General features: G+C 54.1%; 1 protein-coding gene across 3 annotated transcripts in view; it reads right to left on the reverse strand.

Annotated features, from left to right (window-relative positions):
- Nucleotides 1-802: 802 nt before the first annotated feature.
- PLEKHA7 (pleckstrin homology domain containing A7) overlaps nt 803-18,435 on the reverse strand; it is a 209,955-nt gene continuing 192,322 nt past the window's right edge. Inside the window, exons 20-27 of one of the 3 annotated variants that reach the window (XM_060018553.1) lie at nt 15,826-16,014; nt 15,616-15,733; nt 13,682-13,785; nt 12,902-13,102; nt 9,936-10,094; nt 7,603-7,736; nt 6,652-6,794; nt 803-3,198 (exon numbers count right to left, since the gene is read on the reverse strand). In XM_060018553.1, the coding sequence (XP_059874536.1) occupies nt 3,176-3,198; nt 6,652-6,794; nt 7,603-7,736; nt 9,936-10,094; nt 12,902-13,102; nt 13,682-13,785; nt 15,616-15,733; nt 15,826-16,014 (1,071 nt within the window). In that variant the 3' untranslated portion in view covers nt 803-3,175. Of the gene's footprint in view, nt 3,199-5,022; nt 5,202-6,651; nt 6,795-7,602; nt 7,737-9,935; nt 10,095-12,901; nt 13,103-13,681; nt 13,786-15,615; nt 15,734-15,825; nt 16,015-18,435 lie in introns of those variants that run through there. The other 2 variants (XM_060018555.1, XM_060018556.1) reach the window with 2 other exon arrangements.

An 18,435-nucleotide genomic window follows, 5' to 3' on the forward strand; every position in this document is an offset into this window, starting at 1 on the left:
TGTGGATTAGACAAATAATCCGCTGCTTCTTTCCCGCCCTTGGTGCGAACACAAAAGGATTTGCCGTAGAGTTCTGTACCATAGCTGGGGGAAACTCCCAAAGCCTAAAATGGGCTCTTGTCCAGCTGAGTCAGGGTCCACATCCACTCCACCCCCCATGCCTTCTATCCCCAAGCTGACCTTGGGCAGATGGAGGTTTCCCTGGCCTTAGGCTGCAACCTACAACAGCCAGGAGAATTCTAGAACCCAGCTTAAGTGAAGGTGGCCAAGGGGTCAGAGGGAGAAGGGACTAGTTGCGGATCCCATCCCCCCAGCCAGACACAAAGGCGGGCAGAAAAGTGAATGAAAGGGAGCAAACAAAAGGCCTGCTTTCAACACCCGCATCAGTCTGGGCACATCTGCCTCACGTGCACTCACAAATGCACACACATCTCAACTTCAATCATTTAAACAACACCCTGGACATGTTGAGAATCTGGGCAGTTCAGAAGGGTCAAGTGGGCATTAGGAAAAGATTATTCCCAACCCCTGTTAATACTAGATCCTAAAATGTTCTTGTTGGTTCTTGCTAAAATAAGATAGACATACTGGGCTCGACCGGGACCTGGGTTAGAGTTAAAGTCAGGAATGGATGTCAGCAGGGGTGCAGAAGCGTGCTCATGCCCCCTCTGCTGACTGCAATCCCATCGTTTCAAACTCTGCTCAGGCCCGTGGGTCCCGGTAAAGAAGCAAAGCCGGAATCGTTGGGCCACGTGGGGTTTCCCAGTGGCCCCCCACCTGGAGGGTCCCTGGTCAGCCGGTCCTTCCGCAGATGGCATCTTACCTCAGGTAACGAGTCCTCTCCAGGGGGCGGAGAAGGGGGCCGGGCCATGCGCCTGCTCACACGTGACATAGCCGGAGGGTGCCTTTTCCAGATCACGCGTGCTCTCCATGAAGTCTGAGGTGAGGGCCTGTCACGCTCTCTGTTTGAAATTTGGGCCACGATTCTTACAGAACAGGCTACCCCTCCTCCCGGCAGGAGTCACCCTGTGGGGCGGGGGGGCCTCCTGTACCTTTTTTCTTGCCTTGCACTCAGGCATGGACAAACCCTCCTCCCCACCGCCCCTGCCTCCCTTTCATAGGTTATGGAGATAGGTCCAAGTAATGCTTAAAACCAGAGAGTATTTTTCATTTTAAAATTCAAAAGGAGAGCAGTAGCTAAAAAAGCAGCAGCATTCCCTCTTCGGAATGCCTTGGTATCTATTTTCTCCAGTTTAACTAGTTGGAAAGTCACTCTAAACTGAGGGCGCCCTTCTTGGCAACAGAGAAAAACTGCCATAGCAACAAACTTGGAAGCGCACGCATCCCTAAACTGAACTGGCCTCTTGCCTTCTGCTTTAAGCACATATCACAAGTCAAAACGAATTAAACACAAGTCCAGTTTGCAATGGTCCGTCACTAACCCGCCTCATTGGAACGAGCTGGAGGCGTGTGGGCTGGAAGAGGGCCTGCGGAGTCCCTCCCTTTGTCTGGGATTGCAGACCGCCTGCCAAACCAGCCCAGCACAGGAGTCCACAGCCCGGCGGCCCCTCAGCCGGGCGGGGGCGAGGTGGGGGGCCATCCTGAGCGGCTGCTGAAGCCCAGCCGAAGGCCCAAGCGCGCAGGCCTTCCTCCCTCAGGCCTCCAGAGTCAATCACGTGTCACGGAACTGTCATCAGGAGAGACTTCATAGGTGAACACCGCAGGATCCAGAGCTGACACTGGGGGTTTTCCAAGGAAACGGGAAAAAACCTAACACAGGCCACTCAGGAGAATATAGGCAGCAAAAGGCAGGAAGCACATCAGGTTAATAGTTTAATCTGTACATCACATTTTTTTTTTTTTTTGCAAACCATTACAGTTTTATTTAAATTAACTTTTTCTTGCAAAATAGTCATTTCATTTTTTCCAACAAAGTCTTATAAAGGCAAAAATAAAATCTTATTTTGGCAAATGTCATGAAGTTGATACTGGCAGCATATGGAGTTAGTTAAAAATAGACGGCAACTTCTAAATATATTCAAGATTATTTTTCTGACCATAGTCAAAGACAAATTTTCATTTAAAGTGTGGCTCCACCCAATGGAGTTGTTTTGTTTTTTTCCAACTTCATTTTCCGAACGCAGAATATCATGACTTACATAAAGGGCCACAAACACTGCGCCTGGCTTAACAGCGCCCTCCCCGTTTTAGGCTGGAAGTCAAGTCATAGTCCTGTCATCATGGCCCTGCTGGCCATGAGGGAGGGCAGGGGCCCGCTGCCTGCCCACCTGCCACCTGCCCCAAGTCCTGGGTAGGCTGACCTGTGTTCTCAGGGGCCAGCCGCAACGAGCCCGGGTTACCTATCACAGCCTAGTGCGGACTCGGGGAGCTGTAGGTAGATGCCACCCAGTGTGACGTTTATTGCTTATGATACAAATCAAAGGTGTTTCTTCTCACCTTTTCTGTATTTCAAAGTGTTTTTTTTTTTTTTTTTTTTTTAATTACAGCGAACTGTTTTTGTATTTTTTGAAGAGCCCTTTGCTGAGAGAACCTCATGGGCAGGCTGGGAACCAAAGTTCCTGGACACACCTTTGGGCCTAAGCCAGACCCAAGGCCGAGGCTCCACGTGCCAGCTCGGTGGAGTTTCACCCTACAGAGCTGGTCATCAGGCCAGGTCAGGGTCAGCTGATCACTGCCCTGGACAACACACCAATGAGCCCAACACTGGAATCCACTGGAAGTACATCTCCAATCCAACCTCACCTGAGTTCAGCAGATGCTGGACTGGCCTCTGCTCACCCTGCCCTTCAGCTCCCACCCACACCCACCACCCAAACGGTACCTGAATCTGTATGTGCAGCTCCAAAATCCTGCATCCTCACCTTCTCAGCCACTCAGCCCTTGAGGTGAACATTATAAAATATAGCCTGATTCTAAAATACAGAGTCAGTATTTTACAGTGTGTATTAAAAGTGCCTTTGTCACATGTAAAAAGGAGTCTGAACTAAAACAAGCGTGGGTGTTAGGCCCTAGCCCTGTGGTGAATGCCCCACAGCTGGTGGTGCTCTGTCCTCCAGCCTGAACCCCGGCTCAGCTGGAAGGGGAAGAAGGATCAATCTTCTCGGAGGAAACTGGTTCCACTGGCCCCTGGCTCCAGACTTCTCTGCACGCTGGATCACGGGTCAGTCACTGCCTGGGCTGGCAAAAAGCACAGGAGACAATGAGAGGCTGGCAGGACCCCAGCCCACGTCTGGGGAGCAGGCGGTGGGCATGTCTGTGCACACGTGACAGGGAATGGCAGGCTGACAAGACAGAGAACAGCAGAGCAGGGGGCTGGGGCAATGCGGCCGCTGCTGGGGGACCCTCGGCTTCGAGGACTAACGGGCATCCCACCTTTCCTCCACCCTCACCACTTCTAGGAAGTTTGCCAGACACATGCTGGCCCCTAGACTGGGTCCCTGCTCTGATAGGGCAGAAGGTCTGAGCAAAGAGGACTCTGGGGTCCAGTTCTGGCCCTGCCCTTCATTTGCTGAGGGACTCTGGGTAACTCTCTCAGCCTTCATGGGCCTCGTTTTCTTAATCTAAAAACAGGGTGACTGTACCAATCTCCTAATGAGGGTGCCGGAAGGGTACAAGGAAATGTGTGTGTGCTCTGAAAAGAGCATTAGAGGCCTATCTCATGACCACAGGGGCACTAAAAGCAGAGAGGAACAGAGCCTCTCTTCTGCCTCTCTGTGGCCTGGGGTGGTGTCACCACACTCGGATCTCCAGGAGAAAACCATACACCATCCCGTGGCCCCAGAAGACCCTGCAGCCTTTACAAAAGACCTGGCTGGAGCTTTCCCTGGGGTTCCTCAGTCACGAGGTCCCTACTTCACACCTCCCGAGAGCCTGGCCCAACAGGCCGACTTCCTCCTGCCACCCTCAGGACAGCGAAGCGCCCAGGCGGGTGGACACTTGCCCAAGACCATGCCTCCGTCCCAACCACACACCGCCATCCCTCACTGCACTCCCTTCTCCAAACATCTAGAGCCCCCGGGGGTGGCCCAGGTGGGCCAATGGAGGTGGCCCAGGTGGGCCCAGGGTGGCGATGGAGAACAGAGGCTCTGAACTCGCACAGAAGGGGTTCGAGCCCTGGCTCTGACACAGCCGCAACTCCTTGGGCAAGTCCCTCAGGGTCTCTGAGCTGCGCTTCCTCATCTGTAAAACGGGGTGAATATCTCCATTGGGTTGTTGTCAAAGGAGATGATCAGCGCAATGCCTGGCACGGAGTAGGTGCTCAGCAACGTTAACCGTGTGTATAGAGGGATGCGAGGGGAAGCCCTACACAGTCGTACGAAGTGGAACATCAGGGAGAGGCTGCGGAGACTCCTGATCCGCCCTCCCCGTCCAGGTGAGGCAACAGCCAAGAACTCAGAACAACAGCCTGGACTTGGCCCCGGCCTCCCGACTCCTGGTCCAGTGCTCCCTCCCTACTCCCACGCTGCCTCCTCTCACCAGTAAATGCCCACATGGGGAGGACTCAGAAGGGGTGGTGCTGGAATGTTCTGCAGGAGTGAGGGCCATCGCCCCGGGCAGCCTCCTCCTGAAGCTTCCCTTGTGACTGGAATGAGCCCCCACCCCTCACAGGGCCCGTGTCCTCATCTGCAAAACTGGTTTTTCTAGGCTTCCGGTTCTTCAATTTCTTTGGTCAAAGCCCTGACAGGGAGAGGCCATGATCTAATTCGTCCTTCCCAGCCACCGCCCCTCCTTCCCAAGCTGGCCGTCTGGCCTGCCCTGGTCCTCTGGGGCACTGGGCCGCCTGCAGGAAGGACAGCGGGGCGGGAAGGGGCACAGCTCTGCCTCCTGAGATTTCAGGGAGCCAGGGGGCTTGGATCACACAGTCTCTACTGTATCGGAGCCGCTGAACATTGAGTTCCTAAAAATCATCAGCCCCCAACCTGCCTACCGGTCCAGGAGGGGTCTCCCCAGCAGCCGCTTTGCCCACGGAAGGAAGCGTCAGCAGGTGGCACTGCAATCATCTCAGCAGCAGAGGGGAGGGGACATGCTCAGCGCCAGGTGAGGGGCCACACCAGGAGGGGGGCTCTTACTTGGAAGGTGTTAGACAAAGGTGTAGTGGAGTCCGTTGTTTAAGGGGGGGTAAGGTGGCACCGTCCTGGAGGACAGGGGGGCTTTAGGCGGGAGGAGGGCCAGATGCTGCGCTAGACGGGCAGACAGGAATTAAGTGGCGCGTTAGGTTCCTCGTCTGCTCCTGCAGCACCAGACGCCCTGAGCGGCAGGGCCGGGGTGCCGTGGGCCCCGCTGCCCACCACTAACGGCCTGGGCTTGCGGGGGCATATCCATGGGGCCTGGCGGGGGTCTGGCCTGCAGTTCCCAGAAATGTCTCTGAGCTGGAGAGAGGGAGCAAGAGTGAGCAAAGGCTGCAGCAAAGGTGGCCACTGAGCAGGGACGTGACTGCGGGTGTCAGGTCTGGGGCACGCTCGCCTGCTGGTGGTTAAGGAAGCCGAGGACAGTAGGTCCACATAGGTAGAGCAAGCACAGGCCAGAGAGGAGGGCACTTTATGGCAGGGAAGGTGCCCCTGCTAGAGTCCTGGACACGGGAAGGAATTCAAAATCGCCACGATGGGCTCAGGGAGCCCCAGGATCATTACGAGGAGGGGCCCGGGAACGCCGTCTGCTGTCTCCCCAAGGGAGACCCCCTCTCAGCCCACGCACATGTCCTCAGGGGAGTCAGAACAGCAGGGACTTCAGCGACTCTGTACGGGATCCGAGCTGGGAGACAGAGAACAGGCTGGCCCTTGTCCTCGGTCATACCCATGGTTCTGCTTCCCAGGGCCAGCCACTTCAAGGTCCAGCAGGCCCCACCCGTGGTCACTTCTAGACCCTTTGGCCAGGGCTGGAGGGCTGGTGGGGACTGTGACCCCACTTCAGGCTCTATGACCACCCCTCTCACACCTGGCCAAGGGCACCACCTAGACATGCAGTGGCAGCTGCATCTGGGGAGAAACAGCACTAGGTGAACTGTGAGAGCTCACACGGGGGGGCACACGTGGGTGGGGAGAGGAGCCAGGAGTCTCCTTCCTGGCGCGCGCGCGCACACACACACACACACACACGCCCTCCCATCCCGTGGTGCTATTTTTTTCCCACTGGACAGCGAAGTCCCACTTCCCAAGTCCTGCTTTCTGGCACAGGCCACTCTGATAGGTGAACAGTGACTTTGATTTGGGAACCAAAGCATGGACCCCAGGGAGGGTTAGAGGGGCCCCATTCTGCCTTGTCCCGGCAAGAAATCCAAGCACCAAAAGGCTTTCCTGCCCCTTCTTCGTGAGGCCAGAAACCTTAGCCTTGACCCCTTAGCTCAGGAGAACAGGAAAAACCTGTTCTCAACCCACAACCTCAGAGAAAGCGGAATAGCAGTACCACTCCGAAGATTTAAAAATGAGCTATACACCCTCTCCCGGGACACCCCTGAGCCCCAGTCCCCCTCGCAAGCCCTGCAGTGCGCCTGGGACAGGGGAACATACCACTGTCCGTCATCTAGCGAGCCTGACGCCTGCTTTTCCACTGACCCCGACAGGCCATGCCAGGCCCTGAGCCCAAGGAGCAGGGGGTGTGGCCCAGCCTCAGAGGCTGTCCCCAGGGCCTCACCTGCCACCTGCTTGCTGCGCTGGGAGGCCTCTGAGGCCAGGGCGTAGGAGATGTTGATGATGCGCTCCTGCGCCTGCAGCTGCGAGTCCAGGTCGGCCACGCCATCCCGGTCCTGGCCAGACACCGGCTGCAGGTTGCACATGCTGTGGGAGAGCCAGAAAGCAAGCTGTGGGCCTCGCCACCCCCAGGCACCTGCCTCAGGAGAGCAGAGTCTCCCTGGCCGGAGGATCTCACCGTTTTGGGGGCATCAGATAAAAATGGTGCACCTTCTCTCCAGACAAAGGTGCACATGCTTCTCCCCAAACACCTAGTCACAGCTTTGTTCCTCCTTTGGTGGATCACAGACCTCAAGATAAGAGTTCCAGCTCTAAGCTCCGATTAAATCCAGACGGGAAAAGGCTAACCGCTCTCTGAAAGGGAGACCCTCAAATACCCAGTTTACGTTTCTGAGGCTACCATCCTGGCCTCCAGGGATGTGGGCAAGGCCTCTGGCACCTCAGGACAAGGCTGGGCCCCTGGCTGTGGTCTGGGGGTCTGTGTGAGGGAACAATGGCCCTAAGGCTGGGAGGGCCGTCCTTGGGGCCTATCTCCAACTGTGTCCACTTCACCACCACACTTGGCTCCACTCCCCACGCTTGCCAGGGCCACGGGACCCAGATTTGGGGCCAAGGGCCTAGGAGGGCCCTCTGAGTGCTTTAGACCTCCCGGATGACCTGGGCAAGCTCCCTCGCTGATCTGCGGGTGACGTGCTGAGAGCCGGCCTGCTCCTTACCATGAGCAGCGCTGGTCTGAGACGGAGGCCTGGCAAGACACACTCCCCGGCCAGCCCAGCCCAGGGCCCGGCCTGGCATGACACACTCCCCGGCCAGCCCAGCCCGGGGCCCATTCAGCTGAGACACCCCTGGGGTCGGCCTAGCGGGTCGTCAGGACTCAGGCAGCAGGAGGGCTGACCTGGACCGGGTAAGGATGTTACGGATCTTCTCGGCCTTGCGGTACCGCGCCTGCAGCTCCTCCAGGCTGGGCGGGTCTTCAGGATCCAGCTCCACGTAACGCTCGGGGATGGAGACCTTCTCTGGTTTGGAGAGCTGAGGAAAGGTGGTGGGAGGCACAGATGTTGGGTTTGGGACCTGCTCCCCCCATCCTGTCCCCCGCCATGAGGCACGCGGAGGAGCCCGCAGACTTCAGTAACTTGCTAAGATCACAGTGGCAGTTCACTGTGCAGTCCCGATCTGAATCTGGGTCTGACTCCAAAGCCTGTGTTCTATCTACCGTACCAGGCAACCTCCTACAGGCCAAGGGAAGGGAGGGGGGAAGGCGAAATAACTAGACCAGTAAGCCCTGAGGATACAAATGATCACCCTAAAAGCTACCCTTGATGTGATCTGACCTCTCCAGCCACACTGACCCACCTCGGCCCCTGCTCTTTCCTCTGCCTGGGATTCTCCTTCCTTGGGCTCCATGGCCTCTTTCTCATCCTCCCAACCTCACCTCCAGAAAGCTTCCCTGACCCTCCTTCTCCCATCCACCCACCCCTGCCACTCCCTCCCATTTCCTGTTTGTTTCTCCACTGTCTAGAGCAGGGACTTGGTACTTAGCAGCCCTTCAGCAAACACTCCTTGGATGGGTGTCTGGGTGGCTGGGTGGAGGGATGAAAGAAAGTGATAGTGCTTTCTGCCCCTACAAAAGACCCAGACAGAAGGCAGCCACATTGAATCTACTGCTCTCAAGAGGAAAATGACCCCAGCTCCTCCCCTCACCAGTGTCTCACACAAACCCAACAGCAATCTCAGCTTGGTGAACCTTGACGTGGGCCAAGAGCGCTAAAGGCAACTTTTGCACACACCTCAGGGAATTTTTTTCTTCCTTGAACTACATTAAAATGGGGCTGATTGAAACTTCCAAAAACAAGCTAAATCCAATCCCAGGGCAAATCTGGACTTGAATTTAAGCCCATGCAGACCTTTCATTCTGGTGAAAGATGGCAAGAAATAAGCTCTTTTCTGTTATTTCCCATGAGGACAGATGCAGAGGAAGGAAGCAGATTACATTGTAGCAGGAGGGATTTAGGTTAGAGATAAGGAAGAACTTTTTCCCCTGGCTGGCAGGCCAATTAGGACACCGCAAAATGCACTTCCATTGCCAAGGCAGTGTGTAGAAGCTTCTTTTGTGGACCTGAGAAAGCACGGACCTTTGGCTGTTTCAGAGGTGCCAAAGCGAAAAGGTCTGAAGGCAGGGGACCAACCTCGTTAAACCCTGGAGCCCCTGCTGATCCCAGAACCCAGCCACCCCACAGGCGTCAGTTTGCCCCCATCCTGTCTGATCTATCCTTCATGTGGTGAGAGCACTTCGTCTCATGCAGTTTCAGGCCAGGCCAAGTCCTCATACAAATGTGTTTGGGATATCTGTGGGCCACTGTGCACTTCATTCAACAGAGCCGTCATTCAGCAAATATTTACAGAGCATCTACTGTGTGCCAGGCCTGGTGCTGGGTGCACAAAGGTGAACCAAACAGCCAAAGACACTGCTCTACAGAGCTTACAAATGGCACAACATAGGCCACAGGAGACCACCCTATGTCTTGAAGACCCTAAGTGTGTCACGCTCTGACTCCCTTTCTCTTCCCTTGGGTAAGAGACGGTCCTGACTGCAGTTACTTGCTTTTCTGGGCCTGCCCGGCCATGATGCGTTTGAGCCACCAGAGGGCGAAATAACCCAGACCAGACCTATCCAGGTCTCCTAGCCTCTGCCATGGCTGGCTATTTCACCTGTGATTTCTAAACCTGCCCTGCCTTTTCCCCAAGTCTGACTGCCCAAACTGGCCTGACTGGCCAGATGCAAGACCAACCCTGGTTGGTCCCCCTGGTTTTCCAGGGAACATATGCTAACAGTAACAACTACCTCATCACCTGCCTACCATGTGCCAGGCCCTGTGCTCACAGCTTTCTGATCATTGCTAATTGTTCGCGCAATGTGCTGAGTCACTTAACCCTCCCCACAACCCACATTACTGCTGAGGAAACTGAGGCACAGAGAAGTTAAATGACTTGCCACAAATTACGAAGAGAGACAGCTCTGAACCTGCATCAAAATGTCTGGTCTCCTCTTACTACCTCCAGGTGCTGTCCATCCATCCTCCTGGGCCACACTGAGACGGAGCCTGTCCTTATTCAGGGCAACAACCCCCCCCCCCCCCGCTCTGCTCCATGCCCCTGGGAGGGTTGGTCAGGCTGGCATCTGAAGGCTGGGCCTCCTGGGGGCAGCGTGAAGGAAGCCCCTGCCCTCACCTCTCTGCTGATGTCCACGTCATAGTCTTGTGGTTCCAGGTCCAACTCAGTGACAGGCATAGCCTGCACCTTCAGCCAGCCATTCTCCTCCTTGTCCTTTCTGTCCCCTGGTACGGCCCGTTCCAGCAGCTGCAGGTCAAAGTCCTGCTCGCGCTTCCACTGGTAACAGAACAAGAGGGTGAAATGTAGTCACTTCCTGGCTATCCCTTTTGGGTAGGTCTTGCAGGCACTGGGGCCCTTGGGAAGATGGGCCTGTGACTCATTAGCAAAAAGCTGTGTGACCATGGACCTCAACCTCATCTCTAAAACAAGGCAGCAGCAAACCTGTGACACGGATGGTCTCTGCTGTGTTCTGAAACTCTGGGACAGAGAGAACAAGGCCTCTGCCCCTTTGATACAGCCGGACTCCAGACTGCTGATTTCTCTCTGATATGGGCCCCAAAGTGTCCAAACCTCCCGGGCACGGGTCTAAGATCCACGACTTCAGACTCACAAGGGTCCCCAGGGATACAGGAGGCTCCCAGGTCCAAGAAGGTGACCCTAAAACAGAAGCTGGGACAGAGCTCAAGAGAAGAGGTTTGCCGCTTCTGTTGCATGACAGATCACGGAAGCCCTTCTGGTTCGGGAGCCATATGTTGTTCCAGCTCAGAAACAATGGGCGAAACAAACCCTCTGAGGCCCTGGTAAGCGAGTGGAATAGCCAAGAGCCTCTCTAGTGGGCAGTCCCAGCAGGACACAGTTAAGGGTGGGGAATAATGCCCCCACGGTGGGACTGGGGAGGTGCAAGAGGAGCAGCTTGCGGCCAGGGAGGCCGATAAGCTGCTGCGTATCAGCAGCTATTTGGGGCAGATGTTTTAAGTTAGAAAAACCAAACACGTGTAAAATTTAAATGCTAAATCAAATGCAACAATTCCAACTCTGTAACAAGCAGGCTTCACAGAGGGAAACTCTAACCCAGCCACTTTAAGATCCCAGCACCACGGTTTGGCTCCGCCGCGGCCTTCCTAATCACCTGTGGCCTGCATCCCCACAGGCCTCGACGCTGAGCAGGTTGTTGAGAGGAGGGAACGGGCCCAAAGCCTCCCTTTGAGCAGAAGCCAAGCAGACGCTTCTCCATCCCAGGTTGCCTTCTCCTTCCCACCCCACCCGCCTCACAGAGCCCCAAGTGGTCACCGTTGTCTTTAATGCCCCCTCAAGCCCGCACTCACCCAGGCCCCAAACCCACGGCCACAGCAGCACATTTCACCCATTCGTGCACAAGCTCTCCATACTGACTCTACGTCAACGTAAGCGCTTTTAGGTGATGGTTTCCAATTAAAGTGTAAAAGGATTAGGCATTTGAAGATTCAGGGATGAAAAATTAATTTCATGATTCACAAAGAAAACACACATTTTCTTACACGCTCACCAGTGCCCCAAAGAGAGACAAGACCTCACATAAACCCAGCCTGATTGTTTCCACAAACAGAAAAAGTTCACTGGACTCTACAATGTATCCTGGGGAAGAACCACGCCAATCCATTATCATTAAGCAACACGTTTATTGGCGCTGAGGCAGAGACTTACACAAGTCTTTTTTCTTAAAAAGAAAAATTACAAGGTATTCAAGTTACGATTTTTAGATCATTTTTCTACATTTGAGACATCAGGTTGTGAAAAGTCAGTCTTACCTCATATGACACACACTTATAAAGTTTAAAAGTTACTGGCTTTGCAGCTTTTCAGGATATGAGTATCCTGGGTCTTACCCCTTTGGTGTCTGAGCTAACAGCTGCAGAGAGGCCCTCTGAATACAGATCATAATGTATCTTGCTACCCGTTCAAGTTATTAAATACTAGAAACACAAAAAGTTTTCCGTAAGAAATTGTGCCGATGGGGCCGGAGGAATTAAAACTGAACCACCGCAGACTTGGCAGAATTTATTCCAACATGCAATCTCTGAAGTCTGTGTCTACTGTCCAGATGTGAGGCATGGACTTTGATAAATTCATCATGCCCAGACCTCTGACAATGACCTCAGGCAGTGGGGCTGGCTCAAACTTGTGGGGCAGCTTTTGGGATAAGGGAATTATGAGTCAGTAAGCCTGCATAAAGGGGGCGGCAGAAAGGTGAGTCACACGTGGGAGTGCTCACTAGGCTATGGAGAGAAGAGCTGCTATTATAAGCCTGGTAACAAGAGCACAGGCCAGTTAGAGAATGGTTGATGCAAATTAGAAGCGTCTGTAGACACAATCAGGCAGGATTAGAGAGGCAACGAGCGGTAACGCTAAAAGCAAAAGAGCTTGTGCAATGAATTAGGGGAAGAGCAGTCAGGCTAGAGGTCTAGGGAAACATTTGATTTCAAACAACAGGGAAAAGTCAAACGGAATGTTTCCAAAAGGGACCTAAGGCGACTGTGGGCAGGGTGCAGTGCCTGGAAGCACCACCAGGGGGCAGAAGACGCCCCGGCTCTCCAGGGGCATGGGGAGGCCCGTCAGCACCGTGGTGGTGGGAGAGCCCCAGTCCTCAGAGGTGAGGGCCACCACCCTCTGCTCAGCTGCCCCACAAGGCACCCGCTTGGAGGTCTGGGAGGCTGGTTGGCTTGCACTCCTCCTCCTCAAATCATAGCACCACCTTTCTCCTCCACTCCTCGAACCCTGTACTTCCCAAGTCCTTGGTTCAGCTGAGAGACTCCAAATGCTTACAAAGGCCTCCCTCAAGCTCGACTGCAGAACTGACTGTGGACGTTCTCTCTGGCTCCTGGGCTCCTGCAGTGACATCCTCGTTCCTGCTCTAGTTCCGGGGCACCCTCTGACCAAGTCACACATGCGTCCCGGCTTGTGGACACACAGCCCGTGGGGGTGTTCTCTGAGCCATCCAGGTCGACAGCCCACTCCCTCGGCGCTGAGAAGTGCTTGTGTCTGGGGGACTCGGGAAAGCTCTGCTCCCTGTCCCAGCCCCGCCTGCCTGGACCCTCCTAACATACTGAGCCGAGATCTCCAGGGAGTGGTTGGCCGAGGTAGCGGGACGAGGGCAGACCCGTCCTCTCTCCTTGGCTCAGCGTCCTCTTGCGCTCCCGGACCAGCGCCTTCTGGTGCCGCTTCATGCGCTCGAGCTGCTCCTCCGCGCTCATCTTGCCCCGCTGGTGGTCCCCTGAGTACAGGCGCTCCAAGGCACTCCTGGGTCTCTGAGGGGCAGGAGGGACAGACAGGGCAGCTGGGCTGGGAACACAGAGGGCAGCCGCCCTGCCGGCTTCATCCCCGTCTTTCTTTCTCTCTGTCTCTGTCTCTGTCTCTGTCTCTCTCACACACACACACACACACACACACACACACACACACACACACACACACACACACTCCAGTTGGGCTCCTCCTGGCCACTGAGAAGCACCTCCTCTAAGCACACTCGTGGACATGATACTGCTGGCCCTCACGGGCTCTCTGGGCAGCACCCAATTCTGCAGATGCAGACACTGAGGCCCAGGCCTGTCCAGTTGAGCAGAAGCACATCATGGGCCACAACTCAGGGTGTGACTCACTGGGCAAGACTGGGGAGAAAGGTTGGAGCCCCTTGGGAAATGGGGAGGGCAGTGTGATGCCCTTCTTGGTGGGCAGTGGTGAAGGCATCATGAGCACATGGTGACAGGGAATCTGAGCTCTGGAGGGGTCACCTGACAGAATCCCAGTTACCGTCTACCTCAGAGCCCTTCCCTCTGTGCGTGAGGGAGCAGTGAGCCCCTCAGGAACTTCTCAAGGCCACTCACAGGGTAGGTCACCTTGCTGCTTTCGGCATCTAGACCCCTCCGAAGCGTGACGTAGGGAGCAATGGTGGACGACTGCTGGAGCCTTGACGTGGACCCCGAGAGCCCTTAGTGAGGAAAGAGAAATGCAAGTGGATTTGTGGTGAGGAGGACAGGCCACTAGTCCCTTCTTGATCAACTCTCACTCCCGTGAGGGGACCACGAGGACCCAGCCAACAACCCACGCTTCTTCCTCCCCAGGGCCCAGAAGAGCAAGGCCCCAGGTAGGGAATGAGGGGCCAGCCCATGGGTGCCCTCTGTCCCCTAAGGAAGATCTGGGGACTACCCTCGTCTTCCCTCACATGCAGAAGACCTGGGCTGCTTGGCAGGAGGAAAGGATGGAGGGCGAGGAATGCCCTGCCTCACTTCCTGCTGATGAACTCCTATGCATACTGTGTGACCCAACTTGGATGCCTGCCTGTGAGAAGCCTTTTCAAATGCTCCAGGCAGAATCAGTTATTCCCTGTATTCTTCAGTATATTCACCGGTTACTGCACTGACCACAGTGTCAACATGCCTGTCTACAAATTCAACAATGCCTGGTTGAATGAATAAATGACTGAATGAATAAATGAAGAATGGAAAGAAGACGGCACCAAGCATTTACTGAGTACTTACTATATAACAGGCAGGCATCGTGCCAGGTATTTCATATAGATTTTGTCCCGCTGGCCCTACAAAGTAGCATTACCTAACCACCGTGGAGGTACGCAATCTAAAGCTCAGAGAGGTTAAGCAACTTGTCCAAGGTCACACGGAGCCTCAGCCCGTGCTTTCTCCACTAGCAACATTCTTAGCAAGGCTGGTCCCTGACATCTGGAAACGGGCATCACACTGAGGACTCCACCAGCATTTAGCACGTAGGAAAAAGAATGATAAATGTCCTGCAGTGCCCAGAGACTCCTGAGCGACAAAGAACTGTCCTGCCCACAGGCCACTAACACTGCCATTGATGAACACCTCTAGGCTGTAATGAAAGAAGGGAAAAGGGTGCCCAGGCACAGTGCCAAGGGTTGCTGTGGCCCAACTCAGCAAAAGCCAGTCCCCTCCAGGGACCAGCTCAGGACACAGCATGGTGGGCTGGGAGTCACATAACCCCATAGGAGCCCAAATCATGGCGGTGTGGCCTCCTGTTTCCACACCCTGTCAAGGGGGGAAAGCGCCTGACCTCCCACCAAATGAGGGAGTGTGGTCAACCTGCTCTGGGGTTCCAGATGGCCTCCTTTTAAAAGGATTTCAGAAAGAGGATCTGGCTATGGGGAAAAATAGGGCATGGGTGAGCCTAATGGCCTAAATCTGTTCCCACCCCCATCGCAAAGGGATAGGGGAGGAGAGTGAGAAGACCCAACTGAGGTGAAAGGTGTGTTTGTTTAAATAAAGGACTCATTGAGTCTTAGAGTGACACAGAAGAGGAGAAAAGTCTCTGGAAGGCATGAGATGGGATGGCCAAGCTGATGACAGTCACCCAACATCCCAGCCTGCAGGGTGGGATTCTGGCTCTATCACTTATTGGCTAATTGGCAAGTTGTTTCATTTCTCTGGGCCTTGGTTTTCTTATCTCTAAAATGGGGATAACAATAGTACTTCCCTCACGGGATTATCATGAATCTTAACTAAGTGAATATAATAAAGTGCTTCAAACAGCACTGGGCTTTATAGTAACTGCTATTATCATGGCTCCTGGGGGAAGACGTAATAAAAGAGGATGAGAATCAGGATGTGAGCCAGAGGCAGGACGGACAGGCCCTCCCTACAGCCCAGAGTCGGCTGACAGCTGCTACCCAGGCTGAGGCCCCACGCTGCAGGCAGAAGGGTGTGAGGACCGGGCAGGGCTGGGGAGCAGTGGTGTGGCAGTGGCGGGGACGCCCAGGAAGACTCCATGGAAAATCTCGCCTTACCTCTGCCTGGCAACGTCTGGTACCTGCTCTCAGAGCCCACGAGTCCCAGGGAGGGAGGGGCCATGTCCCCACTGAAGGTCGCCAGCTCAGGCTCACTGACGTATGACCGGAGTTCCACCTGTGGGCAGAGTCTGAGGCCGTCACACCTGCCCCGCCGCCGTCCCTCTCCCCACACACAGCGGGGCAACCCCAGGGGTCCCCCCTGCTCACCCTCGAGTCCCCGTTCACACACTGCCCCTGCTCCCGGTCTCGTTTCCTCTCGTCCGACTGCCGCTTGAGGCCCCTCACTGAAGTGTGCCGGATGATGGTGGCCTCCCTTGGTAGAGGTGGCACAGCCGGGGGCTGGTCCTCCGGGCTGTAGAGCTCAGGGAGCGGGGGCCTGGGAGGTGCCTCGTCTTCCTGCTCAGAAACAAAACCAGAACCAGTGCCCGGTGAGAGGATGCTCAGTGGCACCATCATAGTGGTGGCCCAAAGGGAAGGAGCAGGACACCTTGGGTCTGCAGGGAGTGACCACTTCAGCCCAAAGATGCCAACGTTTCCCCTGGTTGAGCTGTGAGGTCGGGAGACGTCTCTGCTCCAACCCCATCCTTCCCTTTGATTCACACATCTTCCATTTTTCAAAGTGTGATCTACACACAATGCAGAACTCAGGACACGGGTCCACACTCTCATTCCACTGGCTCGGAGTGCACCATCAGGGGAGGCAGGCTGATAACTCTGTGTTTACCTGTATGTTTATGACAGCACCCCACCACCGCCACCCCATCCCACCATGCTCAGACGGAGCCAGCCCGCGGTCCCTGCACTGTCTCTGGATCCTTCAGCAGGCTGGGGATCTGAGCAAGGACCATCTACATCCTCCTGCCCTTTCTATCAGAAATGCACATGGTTACAAAATATTTCCTCCTTCCTGACTCAGGCACAGAATAGGCAGTCAGGATGGGTGACTCACTGCCTTCTCCACAGCCCACTCCCTGGGCTGGGATGAATGTAACTATTTTCCTTGAACCCCCCTGTCCACAATGCTCTCCGAGGGCTGTGGCCTCTCTACAGACCGACAGCCTGGCCCCTGACTGCCATGGACACCCACTCCTGGCACAAATGTCCATCCAGACTCCTTCCTCCTAACCACCCCCTTTCTTAGCCTCATTTTGCTTTGTTTTTCAGAGTTCAGGAAAGGGTGCTGTAAGCTTGTTTTGCAAAAGTTTATCAGCACTCTTCTAAAGCAACACATTTCATTATTGTGTGAAGTTTAAGCTGCTGACCTAAGATACCCAGAGGCTCTCTGAGCATCAGTGGTTTCCAAATCCTGACAAGATCTTGGAATCACCAATTCCTAAAAAAGCCCCCCAGAAAGATAAACGCAAACCATTGATTGCCTTTGAGTGAAGGGAATAGAATGTCTGAAGACACAGGGTGGAAGGGAGACGTTTTATTACATATTTTTTTATATCCTTTGATTTTGTACCCTTTCAGAGTATTGTTTAATAAAAAAAAGACATTAAATTTAAGAAAAGCCAAATAAAAATGAAAGAACTGGGCTTCCCTGGTGGCACAGTGGTTGAGGGTCCGCCTGCTTATGCAGGGGACACGGGTTCGTGCCCCGGACTGGGAAAAATCCCACATGCCGCGGAGAGGCTGGGCCCGTGAGCCATGGCCGCTGAGCCTGCGTGTCCGGAGCCCGTGCTCCAAAACGGGAGAGGCCGCAACAGTGAGAGGCCCACGTACCACAAAAAAAAAAAAAAAAGAAAGAACTATAGCTATATGCAACAATATGGGTGAATCTCACAAACATATTGTTGAAAGGATGCAAGATATGAAAGAATAAACACAGTATTATATATGGGCAAAATAGAAGTGTTTTGGATGCAAATATAGGTAGGGAAACAAAACAAAACAAAAAAGCAAGGAAATTATCAAAAAAGTCAAGATAGTGGTTACCTCTGGGAGAAAGAGAAAGGGCCTACACTGGGAAGGGACCCACAGGCCCAAGGGCTTCTGATTGCTGGCAAAGTCCTATTTCTTAGAGTCACAGACGTAGAGAACAAATGTAAGGATACCATGGGGGAAAGGGGTGGGGTGGGAGGAATTGGGAGACTGGGATCGACACATATACGTTATTGATACTATGTATAAAATAGACAACTGATGGGAACATGCTGTATAGCACAGGGAACTCTACCTAATGCACTGTGGTAACCTAATGGGAGGAAGTCCCAAAGGGAGCGGATATCTGTATGTATATGGCTGATTCATTTTGTTGTGCAGTGGAGGATAACCACATTGTAAAGCAGCCATCCTCCAAAAAAAATTAATTTTTAAAAAAAAGTCCTATTTCTTGGTCTGAGTGTTGGTATGAAATGGGTAGTCTCTTCATTATTATTTACTAAATTATATATCCATGTTTTTTTGTTTGTTTGTTTGTTTTTTTCAGTACGTGGGCCTCTCACTGTTGTGGCCTCTCCTGTTGCGGAGCACAGGCTCCGGACACGCAGGCTCAGCGGCCATGGCTCACGGGCCCAGCCGCTCCGCGGCATGTGGGATCTTCCCGGACCGGGGCACGAACCCGCGTCCCCTGCATTGGCAGGCGGACTCTCAACCACTGCGCCACCAGGGAAGCCCAATATCCATGTTTTATGTCAATTTCAGGATGGATATCATTGTTTCACAAAAATAAATATAAAACAAGCAACCAACAACAAAAATGGTAAAACTGGTGAACATATATACAACTAGGAGGAGGAGAGAGAAGACCCACCCACCTTGGGGACCCTGATGCTCAACCAAGTTGAAAAGCCCTGCTTCCAAGCCACAGCAACC

Source organism: Delphinus delphis, chromosome 8, assembly GCF_949987515.2.
Source record: "Delphinus delphis chromosome 8, mDelDel1.2, whole genome shotgun sequence".
Lineage (NCBI taxonomy): Eukaryota > Metazoa > Chordata > Mammalia > Artiodactyla > Delphinidae > Delphinus > Delphinus delphis.